General features: G+C 52.0%; 2 protein-coding genes across 14 annotated transcripts; one reads left to right on the forward strand and one right to left on the reverse strand.

Annotated features, from left to right (window-relative positions):
• Positions 1 to 1047: 1047 nt before the first annotated feature.
• ZNF692 (zinc finger protein 692) lies at positions 1048 to 16241 on the reverse strand. Of its 10 annotated transcripts, none has more exons than XM_057708986.1 (13): positions 16107 to 16241; positions 15241 to 15428; positions 14926 to 14957; positions 14320 to 14583; positions 13717 to 13765; positions 13500 to 13625; positions 12935 to 13156; positions 12770 to 12847; positions 12593 to 12671; positions 11022 to 11136; positions 8100 to 8199; positions 7863 to 7957; positions 1048 to 1136 (listed from the first exon to the last, which is right to left on the reverse strand). In XM_057708986.1, the coding sequence occupies exons 2-13, from the start codon at positions 15414 to 15416 to the stop codon at positions 1084 to 1086; spliced, it is 1389 nt and encodes a 462-aa protein (XP_057564969.1). In that variant the 5' UTR covers positions 15417 to 15428; positions 16107 to 16241; the 3' UTR covers positions 1048 to 1083. The 10 variants fall into 10 exon arrangements, with proteins under 10 accessions (XP_057564969.1, XP_057564968.1, XP_057564966.1 ...); XM_057708985.1 differs by lacking the exon at positions 1048 to 1136 and adding an exon at positions 1234 to 1530; XM_057708983.1 differs by lacking the exon at positions 1048 to 1136 and adding an exon at positions 2321 to 2430.
• On the forward strand, positions 2076 to 6638 carry ZNF672 (zinc finger protein 672). 4 transcript variants are annotated; one of them, XM_057708990.1, is made up of 3 exons: positions 2076 to 2211; positions 3006 to 3109; positions 4420 to 6116. In XM_057708990.1, the coding sequence occupies exon 3, from the start codon at positions 4658 to 4660 to the stop codon at positions 6053 to 6055; it is 1398 nt and encodes a 465-aa protein (XP_057564973.1). In that variant the 5' UTR covers positions 2076 to 2211; positions 3006 to 3109; positions 4420 to 4657; the 3' UTR covers positions 6056 to 6116. The 4 variants fall into 4 exon arrangements, 3 of the variants coding, with proteins under 3 accessions (XP_057564973.1, XP_057564975.1, XP_057564974.1); XM_057708992.1 differs by having other exon boundaries at positions 4560 to 6116; XM_057708991.1 differs by lacking the exon at positions 2076 to 2211 and having other exon boundaries at positions 2419 to 3109.
• Positions 16242 to 19255: the final 3014 nt, after the last annotated feature.

Genomic DNA, 19255 nt, shown 5'->3' on the forward strand with positions numbered 1-19255 from the left:
ACCTAGAAAAGAGACTGAAACCTTTCCAGTGTGGATTGGGAATCACTGTTTCCTGTTACTTTCACTGATTATTCAGGGTAAAGCCAAGTAGGGGGCTGGAGGAGTGAAGGTGCTCAGTAGGGCTTCTCTGAGGAGGGATTATTGGAGCAGAGCCCTGAATGAAGGAGGGGAAAGAGCTTTCAGGTAGAAAGAACTACAAGTGGAAAGGCCCCAAAGCAGGCTCCAGAGGGCCAGGGAAACTATTCCATCCATCCAGTTCCTCTTCCCTTTTCCCCACAACAGTGAGAAGCTGATTATTTGTTTCTAGGTGGATGTAAATTTCAGCAGCCTTTAGGGATGTCTCAGAGTCCTGGAGACTACATTGTCATTAGGGCTGGGGCAACAGACTTTAGGGCTGGGACCAGGGTGGGGGTTAAGTATATATAGAGAGGCCAGCAGAAGAATCTTCTCTCCTGAATGCAGCTACTGCTTCCCAAATCACTTCTAAGGCCGGCCATTTCCTTCCCCTGCCAGGACCGCAAAGGAATCCACCACAGAACACATAGAGTGAGCCATGGTCCCTGGGGCTGCCTGGGGCTTCCTGCTGTGCTGCTGCCAGCTGGCCAGGGCCAGGAATGGTTGGTGACTATCCCGGAGAGCCAGAGACGGGCCTCCTGGCCTGCCATACCCTTCCTGTCCCTGGACCCACCTGCTACCCTTGTGGCTCTGGACAAGCTCAGGGCAACCTCAGGTCACATAGGGGTAACCAGTATTACCCATCTCAAAGGACTACTGGGAGGATGAAAGGGGTACATACGCAGAAACACAGGAGAGCCATGCCATGTTGATGCTAGTAACAGCTGGGAGAGTAGCAGTGATAGGCTCTGCATGAGTCATAACTCCAAGTCCCAGCCAGGTGTCCTAGAGGGCAGTACAGATATTCATTCTCCTGAAGAGCAGATGGGCCCTCTGGAGGGTGTGGCCAGAGCTCCACATCTTAGGAAATGAGAAGGGTGGCGGTCTTCCCTGGTTACTGAGGCTCTAAGGGTCAGGGCAGTCAGTGACCTCTTCCCATGCAATCACCTCCAGGAACTGTGAGGTGGGTCAGCCTCCCTTTGCATATTGTTCCAGGATTTGGAAAGGCCATTTGGCAAACACTATGTAATAGAACAAAAATGTGAGCCACATTTGTAATCATCACTTTTCTTAAAAACAGGTGAAATTTTAAAAATGTATTTATTTAACCCAATATATCTAAAATGTTATTTCAACATATAGTCAACATTAAACATTATTAATGAGATATTTTGCATTCTTTTTTCATACTAAGTCTTTGAAGTTAGGAGTGAATTTGACCCTTATAGCACATCTCAGGTTAGACCAACCACATTTCAAGTTTCAGTTGCCACATGTGGCTTGTGGCTACTGTAGTGCACAGCACAGCTGAGACCCACTCCTGCAGCCCAGACCAGTTTTATCCAACTCTGGCTTCAAGATGGAGGAGTTGTGAGGTGATCACTCGCCTCTTCATCATGCCCCAGAGATGCTGGCCTGGCAGAAAAGATAACCAGGGAAGAAAATCGTCGTATTGACTGAACATCACAACTCAGAAGAAAAAGAACTACACTTCTCTCACAGTTGATTGTTAGTAAATGTACTAAATCCTGATTAAGTCCAACACTCCTGTGAACAGTTAGATATGGCATGAAATGCCTGCAATAGCTATTAAGAAACAAGTTTTGTGGTATACAAAACTGGGAAATTTATCTTTATTGTGAATATTAATTTTTGCCATTACCTTATCTTGTCTTTTATTAGTTACATATAATAAATTTGTAAGTATTAAATGCTTGAAAGTTACTAAAAATACTTTAAAGTATTGGACAATTAGGACTTTTCATCAATTCACACATAATAACCCCCTTCCCTCTTTTGAAGCCTCCCTTGTATTTATTTCCCCAAGTCAAAGAAATTTGGTGGTATAACAACTTCAAAACCCAATCAGGAAAATGATGGTTAGGACAGTCTAGAAATTGTTCTTCTTTTGGCACAGTAATATTTTTTTTTTTCTTTCAGATTTCCTCCCAGGCATAGACCCTTTCCTTCCAGGGCAAGCTTCAGCATGGGGTGAGGTACAGAAGAGAGACTTGAAGGATACACACTGGCACTCAAGCATCAGACCTGCACCTTTGACCAGGGCCTCTTATTCCATGTCTGTAATGGGGTGAAATGGTATCTTTGTTTATATATCATTTATGTGTGCATGTTTTTGTTTGTGCATTTGTCTTACCTTCCTTGGGCATGTGCCCTTGAAGGCAGTAGTCTGGCAGAGGGTACGATCTCAGAAACTTGGCCTGAGATGCCAGGGTCTCCAGAGACACTCAGGTGAGGGGGAACACTCACTGGGACATAAGCATCGCTGTCTTTGGCATTTGGGATCAACCACTGACCCTTGAGAGAAGGTTTTATTCACACGAGGGCAAACATCCCTTTGAATTTGACGAGCTAGAATCATCAGCAGCCCAAGCAAGTGTCTGGGCTGAAAACTCTCTGGAAGAACTAAGAGATTCCCTCTAAAGTCTGCTTTCAGGTCTGCAGAGGGGCTCTTGCCCCTGCTTGCAGATTTTAAAACTCATCTTCTTTGAATAAGATGTCTGGGATTTAAAATATTCCAGACAACAGCACTGCGCCGACCCGCTCGCCGTAATATTCCAGACAACAGCACTGCGCCGACCCCCTCGCCGTGCCACAAAAAAAATAAAAATAAAAATAAAGTGTATGGGCTGCGCTAGGGTGAGGAGGAGTGTCATAGATGAAATAAAATAGCAAATAGCAAAATGTAAATAGATGCTGAAGGTGCAGTGAGTGATATATGATACTATTCTTGTTAGTTTTTTGTATTTGAAGATATCCATTTAAAAAATACCCTCTTCCAGGAAATGTTTCCTTCTTCTTTCTCTTCCTGAATCTGTCCCCTCTGCTCAGTTTAAATTCACATTGTCCCTCTTATTTTATCCCCTCTGCAGGGCACAGCACATCCTGCTCCAGCAGTACAGGGAGAAAACATCCCACATCCGCCACTCCTGCGCCATAAGGAGGGGAGCAGAAGCTTCCGAGCCTACCCCTGCAGGTCTGTAGTTTTAAAGGCTTTTTTCAGTTGACCCCATTTGCATCCAAAAGGTGAGGACCCCATCTATGGGGTGTTTTAACCACGGCTCTGGGTATTTCTGATGAGTTTCCATCTGCTAATAAGAAAATGACTGATGTCTATTTTGTTTGCTTCCTGTCTCTGATCTGTTGGGTGACATGGCCTATAACTGATAGTGACTATACCTGTCTCCCATGTCCCACTGAACTGAGCTGGGACAGATCCATGGGTCTTGAGGGAAATAGTCAGTGGTGAGGCCAGCCAGGTGAGGAGAGCAGCCCAATTTTTGCTCTAAATAAAGGGTACAGGAAGTTCTGTGCACAAATGCTGACCCTGCTCACAGACAGCCACCTGTGCCAACTTGTCAGAAGGATTCAAGGATACCATGTGAGATAAGGAGAATAGCAGAGCAGATTCCATCCTCATAAAGGGGCTTCTTTTCTACTGCAGGTTCTCAGATCTCTGGAGCCAGGGCAATGAAGAAAGTCTGCAGAATGTTTGCCAACAACATGGATGCCCTGAGAATTAAAAAGGATGTCTATTCCTTATGCTCAGCCTTCCCTAGAAATGTGAAAAGTGCTTCTTCGATAATGCCATTAACTTTGATAAAATTCTTTGTGAATTATTCACGCTTCCTTTTCACCCCTTTCCTGGGTCCTGAGTTGCTTTCTTAAGGTTAGGCCAGAGAACTTTGAGACTGTGTACTAGTGTGGAGTGATTGTTTATCAGGTGCTATCCAAAGCCAAGCAGGAATACTTTGGGTTTGCTCAGATACCTTCCCTTGCCCAGGTCCCAGGCCTTCCTGAGCCTTTTGCTCAGGCTGCTGCTGCTGGATAGGTTTATGCTTCACTGCTTCCAGCCTAGGCCTGGCTGGGTTCACACTGGTTCCTCCGGAAACCCTGGGTCTTCGGAAGAAGGTGTTGATGTGGTTTAGGCTCAGGGGACTTCTCATTGCCCATCCCTCCTTGGTCACTTCCTAGTGCAACTCCAGGCTAAGATCCCTGGTCTAAGGCCATAAAACAAGCTCGAAACTCTTCCTCCCCTTCCAAGCAGTGTACTGGAGGCAAACTCCCCTCTGAGTCCCTCCTGCCCTTCCTGGTGGCTCAAGGACCCCCCCCCCCCCCCATATTTCTAGGACTCCCATGGCTTTACCTCCTCTTAGAGAATGGAATTCGGGAGATAGCCTAGCTGAGGAAGTTACAGAAAACAGGGAGCCTATACTTGCCCTTCCATTCCCCAATGTGTAGCTGTCCTAGATGTTGCTGGGGCTCACAATGACCTTCTCCCTGCAGGGCTCATGGTACATGGTAAACCTAGCTGCAGTCCACCTCTGAAACATCCACAGCACCTGCCATGAGAGAAGGAACCCTGGAATCCGCAGACCAGTTTTCCAGGCCTCCCTTTCTTCTCTCTGCTACCTTTCCCTTTCTAGGCCTTAAGAAAACTGAAAATAACTCTCAGCTCGAGGAGGTGGACTCCGGAGTGTGAGTGGCACGCTGCACCCTGAGGGCGCCCGGCCTGGCCCTCACCATGTTCGCTGCATCAGAGGCAGCGGCGGGCAGGCCTTATGGGTGCAGTGAGTGTGGCAAGAGCTTCCGCTACAGTTCGGTGCTGCTGCGGCATGAGCGTGCTCATGGTGGTGATAGCTGCTTCCGCTGTCTAGAGTGCGGCGAGCGCTGCGCAAAGGCCGCAGACCTCCGTGTGCACCGACGCGCTCATGCGGGCCAGACGCTCTACATCTGCAGTGAGTGTGGCCAGAGCTTCCGCCACAGCGGCCGCCTTGACCTGCACCAGAACGCACACAGGCGGCGCAGCCGCTCCTGCCGCTGCCGAGCTTGCGGCCGCTGCTTCCCACACCTTCCGGCTCTGCTGCTGCACAGGCGCCAGTGGCACCCTCCCGAGCGGCCCCGCCGCTGTCCGCTGTGCCCTCGTGCCTTCCGCCAGAGCGCGCTGCGCTTCCACCAGGCACGGGCGCATCCATGGGGGACAGCGGCCGTGCCCGCTGACAGGCTCCACCGCTGCACACAGTGCCCGCGGGCCTTCAGCAGCGGCGCGGGCCTTCGGAGCCATCTGCGTGTCCACGCGGCCAGGAGCCCTGGTGACTCCACACTCCGGCAGACAGGGGCCGCGGACGCACACCAGTGTGGTGTGTGTGGCAAGAGCTTTGGCAAGAGCTCCACGCTAACGCGACACCTGCAGACGCACTCGGGTGAGAAACCTTTCAAATGTCCGGAATGCGGCAAGGGCTTCTTGGAGAGCGCCACGCTGGTGCGCCATCAGCGCACGCACACGGGTGAGAAGCCCTACGCCTGCGGCGACTGCGGGCGCCGATTCAGCGAGAGCTCCACGCTGCTGCGTCATCGGCGCAGCCACCAGGGAGAGCGGCCACACGCATGCGCCACATGTGGCAAGGGCTTTGGGCAGCGCTCCGACCTGGTGGTGCACCAGCGCATCCACACAGGCGAGAGGCCCTTCCCGTGTGCCGAGTGTGGCCGCTGCTTCAGCGACCGCTCGGACCTCACGAAGCACAGGCGCACACACACAGGCGAGAAGCCCTACCGCTGTGAGGTGTGCGACAAGCACTTCACGTGCGTGTCCAACCTCAACGTGCACCGGCGCAACCATGCTGGCCACAAGCCCCACAAGTGCCCTGAGTGTGGCAAAGCCTTCAGTGTGGGCTCCAAGCTGGCACTACACCGCAAGACGCACCTGGGCGAGCGGCCGGCTGAATGTGCGGAGTGTGGCAAGTGTTTCAGCCACAGCCGCTCCCTGTCGCAGCACCAGCGGGCCCACACACGTGCCCGCGCCGCTGCTGCTACTGCTGCGGCTGACACTCAGGCCAAGGCAGGCACTGCCCTCATCTTTGCTGGGCAAGCAGGAGAGGAGGAGCCAGGACTTTTTGTGTCCCAGTTGAGAGAGACTTGCTGAGCGACTTCTCTGGAGTGGGCCAGACAAGCACTTTAATAGTGCCATAGGGACAGTGGGACGACTCGCAGATGGAGTTCTGTGGAGATGGCGTGGCATATCACCTTTCTCCATCTCTGCTGGTAGCACTTCACCTGGCCTCTCGCTGCCCCCTACACCTACTTCCCTTGTCAACTCTTTGCCTATTCTCAGTCCTTCCTTCTGCCCCTCTGAGGTGTAGGTGCAGGAAGAACCTCCCAGACCCCACGTCTGGAATAGCACCCATGTATTGGTGTGTCCCAGTCCTGCTGCTGTGCTCTCAGGTGTTTCCTGTTTTCCCATCAGTGTTCTGTCTTCTCTTGTCCCATCTCCTTTTTCCAGCCCGAGTCTCCTCTACCTCTTCTTTCCGGGTACTTCTGGTGTCCTGCCTCTTCAGGTAATGACCACAGATGTGGCTAGAGTCACATGCCACCTGCCCTGTGGTCTTCTTGCCTCTTTCTTTCACCTGACTGTTAGTCTCTCTGCTTTCTCCCTCAGCTTCTGAGAGATGGGAAATTTGCAGATAGTGGGAGAGCTCACTTCACTGAAAGATAACTGCACACCAGAAGCACCCAGAGAAGTGCTTTACACCATGTAAAGGTGGGCAGGAGCCCTCAGCATGGCCACCCACCTGTCCCATGGGACAGACCTGTTGGTGTACAGATCAAGGTGCCTCTCAGGACTGTGTTCTCCAGGTGGGGGACATTAGCCCTGGGACCTGAGTCAAGACCACACGGGTCCACAAAGCTGGGCACTGCCAAGTGGAGTAAGAATGTTATACACAAATTAAGCTTGGAACCATGGGGAAACTGAGCTCCACAGAGGCGACTGCAGGGTTGAAAATTCCCTGGAATTGGCCAGCAATTTTTTTGCTTGCAAGTGGTGAAATAAAGAATTGTTTGAGTTCCAGATGCCAAGAGCTCCCTTTGTTAAACCTGAGGCTGCTGTATTTGCAGGCTTCAGGAGTCACCCAAGACACAGGCCCTTTCAAAATTAAAAGGTCTCTGGTCCCTTCCCAAGTTAGCTCAGCAATCTTGCATGTATAGCCCTCTCATTTTTCCACTGGAAGGCAAGACTCTTCAGAAGCCACTATATACTTGGTTCTTTTGGTTAATGGAGAGTACAAATGTGGCCCAGGAACACATACCTCTAATTCTACTCCAGCCCATCCCTCTGGAATGACCTAGTGCTCTCCATACTGTCACACTCTGCCTTGCTTGAATGCAAGAGTGGATGTGACACCCCACAGAAAAGGGAGTTCCAAAGTGAATTGGGAAAGAAAGCTGGGCCCTCAGGGTGGGGGCAGGTGGGACTTGCAGAGAGAGGAACAGGACCTGCATTTAGGGGGCACTCAGGCACATTCTAGCAGAGCCTGCTTCCAAAAGAATCAAGATTCCTGTACCTCAGGTGCCAAAACACTTGCTCTGCCAACATATATCCATGTAAAATACTGGGTTTATTCTGTCCTTTAGGAAGACTAAAGTAGCCTGGCTCCCTTAGAGCCCAGTCTTGCCCCTGCCCTGCACTCCCCATCACCCTAGTTCCCAGGGACCAGGCATCTGGCCCTTGTTCCTTTACAGTGCTCACTGCTAAGGGAGCAGGGTGGGAGCCTGAGAAGCCAGAGAGGGCCTGGATCCCTCATCAGCCCCCAGGGATGCAGGGGCAGAGATGCTGGAACAGGACTCCAATGGACTAGATAATTCTTGTGGGGCCAGGAGTAAGGCAGGGTGGCTTTTGCTACAGTGAGCTGTGACACTGTCTGGCTTCTCAAAGCGCTTGCCGCAGAACTCACAGGGGAATCGCAAGGCAGCCACCGTCTCTGCATGCTTGCGCCGGTGCCAATTCAGGGATGCCTTCTGGCGGCAGGTGAACCCGCAGATCTCACACCTGAGCCAGGGACAACAGAGGGAAGGAAGGGGCCTCAGCCCATCTTGAATTACCCAGGGGTTCCTCCTGGTCCCAGCTGCCCAGGTGTCCTACCAGCACCTCCCCACTTCACCCCACCCTAGGCTCCCTTTCCCACACTCACTGCAGGGGTTTCTCTCCAGTATGGATGCGCCGGTGGATGACCAAGTTGCTGCTGGTGCGGAAAGACCGGGCGCAGAACTCACAAATGTAGTCTCGGGTATCTGTGGGCACATGGGGGATAATCCAGTATCCATCCCCAAGCTGAGGCCCCTCCTTGGCCCACCCCCATCCACTGTCCCCCAAAGGAGTACTGTCCCTATTCAGCCTGCATATCTCACTCCTCCCAGCCCCTCAACAGTGCCCTGTGACCTGTCAGACGCCCTGTGGATGTCAAAAGCCAACTCTGTCTCCTTTCTCCCTGAACCTGCCCCCACTCCCCTTCGGCCAGCGCTAATAGCACCTGCCCATCACCCATCTGCATCAGTTCTCACAGGCCTGCTGTGGTTTTTCTCCTGTATCTCCTGCAGAAGAGGAGGTAGCCTTGCTTTTCATGGCATCCTGTAGACCTCTGTCCCGCCACTGCTCTGTATACACCTGCCACACACACACACCTACAGCCATCATCCCCATCACTCTCCTGTACTCCACACAACTCTGGCTCCAGACCCTCTCCTCAGTTACTACCACTGCTGTCAGTCTGTTTCCTACATGTCCAGTACTCCACTCCCCTGTTCCCTAACCTTCACTGACCTGGCCTCCCCACCCTTCTCAGCCACCACTCCCAGGTCATGCTGCATTACTGCGCCACCCTGAGATGACAATTTCAAGCATCCCAGTTCCAGCCAGGGCCTCCTACCTTGTCCTATTACAGTAATCCCATGATTCCAGGCTGCCAGGACAGCAGCCCACTGCTTTCCCACTGTCCCCCTCCCATCTCTTTGCCCAGTTCATTTCCAGAGCATCTTTGTAGCCTTCCTTCACTCACACTACCAACTCACCTGTCCCTCTCTTCCTCAGCTGTACCTGCTTGGTTAAAACCCAGCTGAGGATAAATACAACTCTTGGCCTGCTCCAGGCCTGCACACATGTGCCGAGGGGAACAGAAACACAACCTATAAACCTCCCCCCAACCCCACCATGAGCTTACTTTCATATACGACTACAAGTCTCAAGCCTCACCCCGCCAACCCCACACACAAAATGTCTCTGCATTTCCTCTGTCAGTCCACTCTCCCACTTTATACAGTCCAGAAGGGCACTTTCCACACAACCTCTTCTTTCTACCAATCTCACTCAGCAGTGGCCTCGGTTTTGTAAGTTACCAAGAAGAAAGCAGCCAGGAAAGAATGCCCACATCCTCCCCCCACTTAATCTACCAGCCAACTTGCTTCTGTGCCCATATACGTGAACAGTCCTTGCCTCCCTGTGGCTGCCCTCCAACTGTGCTCAGATGCACCCCTCCTCACTGACTTAACGTTGCCCAACCCACCCTGGCATCAGCAAGCCTTTCCTCTCTGTGGGATCGTTCCCATCTCTGTGCTCAGGCTCACAGCCCTCCAGCTTATACCCATTTCTCTGCTTGTCTTCACAGCAAAACTCCAAAGCGTTGTCCGTACTTGCTGTCTTCACTTTTATTTATTTATTTATTTATTTATTTATTATTTTTTGGGGGGTATGTCTTCACTTCTTTAGCTCCTCTCTGCTCTGAACCCACTCCATTCTGACTGTCACCTCCCTTGTCACATGCCATTTTGTCATCTTGTCAAGGATGGCTTGCCACCACCCTGTCTGGTGGCCTGTCCCTATCCTCATCTCACTCAGCTCTGCAGCACTGGCACATCTCACCCCTCCCTCCCCCCTGGAGCACTTTCTGCCCTTGGCTCCTCAGATACCACTCTCTTCACCTGCCTCACTGGCCCCTCTGTAGCTGCCCTTCCCACCTGCCCTGCTCAGACCTCTTCTCTACCTATGCTCACTACTTGTAGGGACACTCCACCCATGGCTCTAAACACCGCCCATGTGCTCACAATGAACACTTTGTTTTTGCCCAACATCTCCCCTGAACTCCAGATTCACATTTTCTGGGATACCTAATTAGCATGTCCCAAATAAAATGTCATGTACCTTTCCTGAAGCCCGCTTCTCCCTCATTTTCAGGGAATCACATCACCTTCTGCCCAGTTGCTCAGGCTGGAATCCTCCAAGTCACCCCCAACTCCACATGGACAATCTCTTCTTCCCACAATAGCCCTGGCTTCATCTTCACTTTCTTGTCAGTCTCCAGCCACTTCTCACCAACTCCACTGTCCAGGTCGCCATCACTGTGCACTGCACATTCCTGCAGTCCCCCTATTTTCCCTGTGGCAGTCACAATGCTCCTTTTAAAATCAGTTGTGTCCCTCCCTCCACCACACTGTGCCCATCACATTTGGCCAAGAGCCAAGTCAACCTGATGGTGGTCTTGCAGGCCCCTAGCACCTATCTGACCTCTCTTCCTTCCTTTCTAACCTCCTGGCCTCTGCTCCATTCCTGGAACATGCCTACAGATGCCAGTTTAGGGTCCTTTCATGTGCTGCCCAGGAATGTGGTGAAGCCTCCATTCTTTCCTTCGCTTAGGTCTTTGCTCAAAGCACCTTTCACAGCTCTTTGTAGCCCTGTGTCACTAGAGTGGACATCTTACAAGGTGAGTACTGCCTGCTTTATTCACTGCTGTATCCCAGCACCTAGAACAGTTTCAAGCAGGCAGGATCTCAACACACAGAGAGTACAGGATGAGTGTGTGAGTTATCCCAGAGCGGTGTGACAAGACCTGCAGATAGGAGGTGATGGGGCTCACAGGGAAGGCGAAGGGACTCACAGAGGGAGGTGATGGGCCCCACAGGAGAGATGAAGGGACCCATGGGGGAAGAGAAGGGACCCATGGGGGAAGGTGAAGTGACTCACAGAGGGAGGTGAAGGGACTCACAGGAGGAGGTGAAGGGACACACAGAGGGAGATGAGAGGATCCACAGTGGGGAGGTGAGGAGGCATTTCCACCACTCACCACTGTGCAGTTTCACATGCTCCTTCAGGTGTTTCTTAAAGTTGAAGGACTTCCCACAGGCCGGCTCTGGGCAGGAGAAGGACTTTTGGTGGATATGCTGGTACTTCTTGTGGTGCTAGGGAAGAAAGCACATGGTCTCCTCAGGGCAACCACCAGAGCTGACGCAGCAGGCAGGCTCTTCTGTCCTCTCCACCAACAGTTCTCCTTGTTACCACCAGCTCACATCATCCTGGCCAGTCCTCACCTATACATGAGCATCCCAATCCCATCCCTTCCTGACCCCAAACTCTGCCCTCACCCTATCCTGCCCTCAATTTCCATGATCTCACCTCCCTGGCACAACCTCACCTAGCAATGCCCGTTCCCTGAAAAAAAAAAAAAAAAAAGTGCAGTTCTGGTGATACTCTTAGTTCCCTAACCTTGGATTTGCCATCTGCCAGGGATGGGAACACATTTTGGGTGGGTATGATTATTCTCCTTGGTATCAATACCAATGCACAACAGTATCATTCAGGTGGCCAATTTTTTATTAATAGCTTGCCATAGGATTATATCATTTTCTTCTAAATCTGCTTTGGAAAAACTCTCTCTCTCTCTCTCAACCTAGAACACTTTTAAGGATAGTGTGTTCTTCAATCTTAACTCCCCAAGTATTTCTGGGAAATATTTCTCTTTTTATCTGGTCTAATTTCACATCCTGGCTCACTAAGTTGCATGGGCTTTCCCTTTCTCCATAATCCCATTTTCCCATAATTAAACTGCTGCCGGGGGCTACTTCAGTCTCCTCCACTAACAGACTCAAGTATGTTTGACCAGCCCTGCTGAATGATCTTCTCAGAAGCCAAGAGCTTCACCGCCACTTGGGGACCTTCCCCCTCTCCCAAATATCATCCACCCAGGCCTCACCATCCCTCTGCTCTGGGTCCTCCCCCAGCCACAGAACCCCATGAGAGCTCTGGCTGAGTGTGGGGCTGGGACTCTTCCCTCTCTGTGCCTCAAACCCCTCCTGCAGTGACACTGGGGACACGACTGTCTCCTAATCCTCCTGGAGTGAGGACCACCCACATGAGCCGGCAGGGCAAGGCAGCCTGATAGACTGAGGAACCCCAGCACCATGACACACTAGCTGAGGAGCCCTGGACAATGCTTAACCTTTCTGTGTTCCTTGGTTTCCTCATCTGCAAAGCAGGAACAGTATCAGCACCCACTCCACAGGAATGTTGAGAACATCAAAAGACTTGACACACATCAAGTGCTCAGAACAGTCCCTAGCACCGCAAAAGCCTGAAGAATGCCACCGTCATCTCCACGTGGTCATCAGAGGGCCTATGCAACAATCAGTAGTGGGCAGCAGCTGTGCACCTGAGGCTTGGTTCTCTGCCTTATCTGCCAGTCATCTGGATTAGTGACTATTAACTGTAGGCAAGCTCTGCACATGCATCCCAACTCTTCTCTCCCTGGCTCTGAATTCCTCCCATACCCCTGGCTTCTTTGCCTCAGCTTCTCCTTCAGCCCTTCTCCTCCATCCATGAGGCTACACAGAAGTCAACCTGTACCCCTCACACCCTCACATTCAAATACTGCCGGTTTGAGAAGATCCTTCCACAGCCAGGGAAGTCACAGGGCAGCAGCTCTCTTTTGGCAGCTTTCCTGGGGGGAGGAGAATAGGAAGCATGAAGACTTGAGCAGGCTCTCCTCCACCTCTCTCTTCTCCCTCCCCTACCCAGAGCCCTTTCCCCCAGTCCTACCTAATTCTCTTGGGGCCAATCTGAGCAGTGTCCTCATCCCATGTCGAGGCCAGAGCAGACTGAGCCTGACTCCCAGGGCTACGGGCAGCAAAGAGGGAGCAGAGGGCCTCGAGGGAGGACCAGGTCCCAGGACGCCCCTGCCCTCTGTCTCAGCCATCAGGTTACCTGGCCAGAGGCTCAGTCTGCTGGTCAGCTTGAGGGGTCCCACTGAGCTCTGGCTGTATCCTGACTTCCACAGGCAGAGGAGCTCCAGAACCCAATGAGGATGCTGATGAGGATGGCGAAGCAAGAGGAGTTGGGACAACTGCAGGGGCCAGGGGTGTCTCCCCATCCTTAAGTGCATGGGTGACAGGGGAAGGGGGTGGTCTGGGGGCATCTGGCTCACTGCTGAAAGGAGAATGAAGAGGAGGAAGGCATTATCTCCCTGGATCCTCAGCCAGCCCCAGCCCAACCCCAACCCCTAAATTGCAAAGACCCCAAACTCAGAACAACCCTACTCCTACCCCAGGCTCCCTATTCATACCTGTTTTCAGCCTTCATTCTCCCCCAGAGCCTAACTTCACTCCTTTCCACCCAATTCAAAGCCTCTAGTTCTTTCTGCCTTCCCCAAAGGCTACCCTGCCTTCTCCACCAAGCCCCTCCCTCAAATCTGCAAAGCTCTGGGTTCCCCAGCCAGTCACCCCCTCCCTCCTCCTGATCTGCTTAGCATCCTCCCTCAGTCCCAACTTGCTCATCTGGGGAGGAGCTGTAGGTCCATGGACTGGCATCACTGAGCATCTCCTCTTCATCCTCATCTTCCTCTTCCCTGTCTTCTTCTCCTAGGGATGGGAAGGTCTCCGGTGGGGGTCCCACCCCTCTGCAGGTCCAAGGAAGGTAAGTATGAGGTCCTGCTCCCTCACTCCTGTTGTCCACCCAGGTCTATCCTGCCCCCCCAACCCCAAACTCACCTGGGCGACCTAGCCTCCTCAGTCCTCTCATCGTGCTTAGATTCCAAACCTGTTGGCAAAGGCAGGGTCAAAGGGGAAGGAACTCTGCACTGGAGGGATGAGGACAGGTGGAGTTCTAAGGTCTGAAGTGGTGGGAAGACTCTTAGGAAGAAGGAAGGGGGGAAGAGGCTACTGGAGTGGGAGGGGCTGTTGGTACATTCATATGGTTAAAAAAAAAAAAAGATGGTACATTCATATGGTTAAAAAAAAAAAGCATAAAACGGTACACTGTGAAAAGTCTCCTTTCCAGTACTATTCCCCAGCCACCTCATTCTTCCTACAGGTAACCTGGTTTCCCACATTCTCTTCTAGAAATATTTTATACATACATAAATATGTACAAATATTTTCCTTTCTCCTCTTATTTTTCCACCAATGGTAACATACCACACATCCAATTCTGTATTTTGCTTTTCATTCTTAAAAATATGAGGGTATATTTCCTTGTCAACATAGAGTTTTTCCACTGAGGAAGGATTATTTTTAAAGAATGGGGTTCTGAGCTACAGAGATAAGAACCTTTTTCCCTCCTTTTCCTCCATAACTCTTCTTCCCACAGCCTACCTGCAGGTTCCTGCCCACTCCTGGCCTCTGGGCACCAGCTTCTCTGGCCAGTACTTGGAAGGGGGGCCAGACTGGGCTCCTCTGGAGATGTGGGGCCTGAAGAGGGACCCCAGGAGAAGGTGTGGCCGGCTGAGCACTCCCACACAAGCCCCCCATCTCGGCCCCCAGGTCCCCGCAGCCCAGGCACCAGGCTGCACTCTCGACTGTGAGCATGAGACAGGAGCACCAGATACTGCAGACCCTTGGGGGCCATAGGCTCAGGACCTAGAGCAGTGAAGGCAACAGTCAGGGTGAGCTGGGAGCCCTCTCCTCTCATCCTGGAGAGCCACACTCAGACAGTCCTGTACCCCAACCCCCTGGGCAGCCCTGGTCCCTAATCCAGTTTACCATTCTTCAGAGCCCAAACCCCAGGGTTCTGAGATATTACTCCCTTCTCCACAGGCTGACCCCTTGGGCTCCCCAACTCCCACGTCTCTTCCCAACCTCACTCAAGGCTCCCTCGGATCCAATCCCCTTAGGAAGGGAGTTTCTGGGTCACACCACTACCTGTTGCCCCTCTTCCCTCTCTGGTTCCTAATCCTCAACCCCTAGCCATTCCCTACCCACCTGCACAAAGCACGCAGCCTGAAGAAGTGTACCTGCCAGGGGGACAAGAGGCAGGTCAGGTGGGGGCCCATGTGGCCAACTGCCCTCAGCTCTGGGCATTAGAACATTTAATGGGTCCCCTATTCTCTGGGGACCAAGAGGTGGGGGGAGACCCTGGGAGGCCACAAATCACACTGGCCTTACTGCTGAAGTGAGAAATCTGCCAATGGGAAAGAGCAGCAGGCCAGCACCTGGTGTGGGGGAGAGGGGACGGATAGGGCGCTGGATGTTGCAGCCTGGGTGCCCTCCCCCAGAACCCTTCACCCTGCCCCTAACCGGTCCAACAGGAACTTGGCCAGCTGCGAGTGCAGGGAGAAGCCCAGCTGCTCCTTGAGGAGGCACCACTGCTCCATGTGGCCGCCCAGGCGGATGCGGCACTTGCTGCGGCGCGCATCCAGCTGCCTCCGCTTCTCCCGCCGCCTGCGGGACGCGTCCGCAGGGGAGGCAGCCATGAGTACAAGGGCCTGCGGGGTGGAGGAGACACGCGTGTGGGCCGACCTGATCCGGGGCCTGAGGCCCCGGCTCCACCCTCCGCTGGAGCCTCGGTTTCCTCATCGGTGAACTGCGGGCAGAACTAAACCATTGCATTCGCTGCCACTGGCTCCAAACCACCTCTGTTCACATTACGGGACGTGTAAACTAGCGCTTTGGCGTGGGTGTCGTGGGGGTGGGAGGGACGGGGCCTGCATCAAAGTCAGAACGGCCAGATCCTGGGCCCACTGACATGCATAACTGGGGCTATAGGTAAGGACATTTCAACTAGGGCGGGGCAGAAGGTAAGGCAGCAGTTTCGTCTTGAAAAGGGCGCGGGTCTTCACTGGTTGATGAGGAAAGGAGCAGTCGTGTGCATCGGGAGAGCTCCTCATAGTTGGGTCGTTGTGGGTGGAGCCGGGGCAGGGGGGCGGGGAGCGGGGGTCCGGAGGGAGCCCCCCTACTCCGTCTCGGGCCGCCCCACGGATCACTCACGCCGCGTCGGATAGGCCAATTCCTAAGGCAGCTCCCAGGCCGCCCAGGGTTCCCGCCGCGGCCCACCCCCACCCCGGCCTTACCTGAGCGCCCCCACCCGCCCTCATCCCGACTGCGCCTGCGCCTCCCCCGCGTCGCGCGCAGGCCCGGAGAGCGACGGGAGGACAGGGGCCCACCTCGCGCGCGCCGCAGCCGTTTCTCTTTTAAGAGGAACCCGTCCCCCTTCGCGTCGGTGGCTCCAGCCTGGAACTGGGGCCGGGGCTTGCGGGGGAGGGAAGAGTCGGAGGCAGGTTGCGCGCGCCTGCGCACTGGCCGCCCAGCGCAACGCCTGCTGGGAGCCGTGGTTCCCGCAGGAAATGCCCTCGCCAGTTGCTGAACCCTTCGCAGGTTGTGGACGGGTTGTTTCCGCAACGAGCACCTGTGCTTTGTGGCCAAAGGCTTGAGGAAATGGAATAAATAGGGCCAAGCCCTCCTCCCGTGCGCGGACCCCGGTGTCTTCAACCTACCCAGGGATGTGGCCTCTGCAATTGTTTCAACTTTGTACTTCACCTTTGATTTTCTCTTACGAGTTGCCTCCAAGAAGCGAACACGTGCTGCAGAATCAGCCTTTAAAACCAATTAAAGCCATCTCCACAGTCCCAAGGAAAGAACCACCTATGGGCAATTCCCCCTGTTCCCCGTCAAAAATCATTTGAAAAGTTGCCTAGGTTTGTTGTGGACTGTTCGCATGTCCATTCTCTCTTCAGTTGACTTCGGTGGAGGTGTTCTCTCCACCGAAGCACTGGAATTGATACAGGAAGGGAGACCCCTTCCAGGGCCCAAGAATGGGCTCTTGTCTAACACTCAGAAATGAATTATCCGAGGAGACACGTGCTGACACAGGAAGAGACTTTATTAGGAAGGGATGCCTGGGTGGAGAGCAGGAGGGTAAGGGAACCCACGAGGACGCCTCTGCCACGTGGCTCTGGGTCTCTCGGGTTTTATGGTCATGGGGTGGGTTTCTGGGTTGTCTCTGGCCAATCACGCTGACTCAGGGTCCTTTTGGTGGCGTGCACATGTCTCAGCCAAGATAAGCTCAGGTGAGGAGAATTGTGGGAGGTGGACAGGACATGTAGGCTGGCATTTCCTTTTGACCTTTTCCATATTCTTCCAGTTGCTGGTGACCTGTCATAAAGTAACTCATGCAAATTGTTATTCTCTGCCTGGCCAGGGTGGGAGGTTACAATCTGTGTTTTCCCTAACAGAATGGCACTTGTGAAGGCCATTTGGGGCAGCCAGTTTGCTAAAGGCAGTGGTCTGTTCTCTGTCTGCCTCTCTACCCCTAGAGCAACATCTGACAATGTAGATATTTACCTCCATACCCCACCCCCTACACCCATAGATTGTCCTCTGTGACTTCACACACTCCTGGTTTTCCTCCCTCCTCATCAGCTCCTCCTTTCCTTTGTTGGATCCTCATCCACTGTCTCAGCAAAACATAGATTTGAGTGTCCCCTGGCTTGGGCTTTGTCCCTAGACCAAGTCCTCTCTCTTCTGGACCAAGTCTTCTTTTTTTCTTCCTTCTTGTCTGATATATTTGTCCTCATGGCTTTAAATACAGTACAGTGATGACTCCCAGTTTATTTTTCCCGCTTCGCTTTCTTTCTGCTCGAGACTCATATCCAACTGCCCACTTTACACTGATAACTGAGTCAAGAATTAGAGCAGTGCCTGACACATAAAGAACAGTGACAAAAGCTAGTTGATATTTTCTCAAACGTGACTGTGGCCAACACAAAACACAACAATCTTTGCCCCTTTCCTATCTCAGTAAATGTTGTCATCATCCACCCACTTGTTCAGAACAAAAACCTGGGAAAGATCCTTGACTCTTCTGTGATACCAACACTATATATTGATACATCAGCTAGTCCTGATGATACTATCTGCAAAAATATATCTTGAATCTAATCATGTCTGGCCCTCTCCACTGCTAAAATCCTACTCCAAGTCACCTGTATTAGTTTTATGTGGTTACTGTAACATCACCACAAACTTGGTGGCTAAAAACAGCAGACACTTTTTTACTCAGTCGTGGTGGCTGGAAGTTAGTATCAAGCTCTCATCTGGGCCATATTTCCTATAAAGTTTCTGGAGGAAATCTTTTCCTTGCCTCTTGTAGCTTCTAGTGATGACCTAGCATCCCCAGGCCTGTGGCCATATGACTCCAATCTCTGTCTCCCTGGTCACATTGCTACCTCCTCTCTTGTCTGTATCAAATCTCCCTCTTCTTCTCTTTTACAGGGACAGTTGTAAAGGCTTTTGGACCCACTTAGATAATCCAAATAATCTCAACTTAATATCCTAAGACAATCACATCTGTAAAGTATTTGCCAGCTTGATCTGCTTCTTTCCACTCTCACCCTCACAAAGCAAGAAGGAGCAAACTTAAAACCTTTCATGTTCACCAGTGCAATCCAAAACCCTCACTATGGCCTCAAGGCCTGTGTGGTCTGGCCCTTGGCTGCCTCTCTGGCCTCCCCCACCTTTCCTCACTTTGTCCACTCTGTGCTACTATTCCCACTTTTTTGCTATTTCTCATATGTACCAGGCATGCTGGAGGGAGTTCCTTCTCTGCATAGCATCCACTCCCCAGTTCTTCATGGGGTTGTTTCCTTATGTAAATCTCAGCTCTAAGATCACCTACTCTGGTCCTTTGTGTCATTCTCTGCCCCACTGTATCCTCTCCTTCATAGCACTATAGTTCTCTGAAATCAGTTTAGGAACTTATTTGCTTGTGTGTTTGTTGTTAGTCTATGATGATTGTTGGCTATCCCAGGCTTCTCCTCTGTGGGACACACAGCCCAAATGACATGGTGTCCAATCATAATCTATCCTTTAGGATGAAGCCAGTATGTCCTGCTGGTATCATACTCTTGAATTGTGGTACCAATGACTCAACATGATATTTGTCTGCCTAATATAAGGTTGGAAGAAAGATCACCCACCTTATTCCAGATACTTTACTAATTAATGAAGATCCTTCACTAATCAAAAGAACAGGACTCCACAGGAGACAGACAGAAAAAAAGACTTTATTCTTTCCCCTCATGGTCCCTTACAAAACATCTGCAAAATCCTAGTTTCTCTGTCCCGTGGATGAACTCACAAGCGGGTTCCATAATTCTCAGCTACTCTTAGATAATAAAACGTCCTTTACTTGATTTGAGACCCAAGAACACTCTTGGTTCTCTCAGTCTGATACTGTTCAAAATAATTAAGCTCTGAACTCTTTAATCCTCCAATAACCCTCTCCAAAGAAATCCTCCTTTTTTTCTCTCAGCCT

Source organism: Hippopotamus amphibius, chromosome 15, assembly GCF_030028045.1.
Source record: "Hippopotamus amphibius kiboko isolate mHipAmp2 chromosome 15, mHipAmp2.hap2, whole genome shotgun sequence".
Classification (NCBI taxonomy): Eukaryota; Metazoa; Chordata; class Mammalia; order Artiodactyla; family Hippopotamidae; genus Hippopotamus; species Hippopotamus amphibius.

What these genes read in the sequence shown, in the direction of transcription:
- ZNF672 (XM_057708990.1), top strand. Translation starts at nt 4,658, where the DNA reads ATGTTCGCTGCATCAGAGGCAGCGGCGGGCAGGCCTTATGGGTGCAGT.
- ZNF692 (XM_057708980.1), bottom strand. Translation starts at nt 15,416, where the DNA reads ATGGCTGCCTCCCCTGCGGACGCGTCCCGCAGGCGGCGGGAGAAGCGG. An exon ending in GAGTGGGCAGGAACCTGCAG is followed by an intron (nt 13,766 to 14,319) that starts GTAGGCTGTGGG and finishes CTTTGCCAACAG; the next exon opens with GTTTGGAATCTAAGCACGAT. An exon ending in CAGACTGAGCCTCTGGCCAG is followed by an intron (nt 12,848 to 12,934) that starts GTAACCTGATGG and finishes TGCTGCCCGTAG; the next exon opens with CCCTGGGAGTCAGGCTCAGT.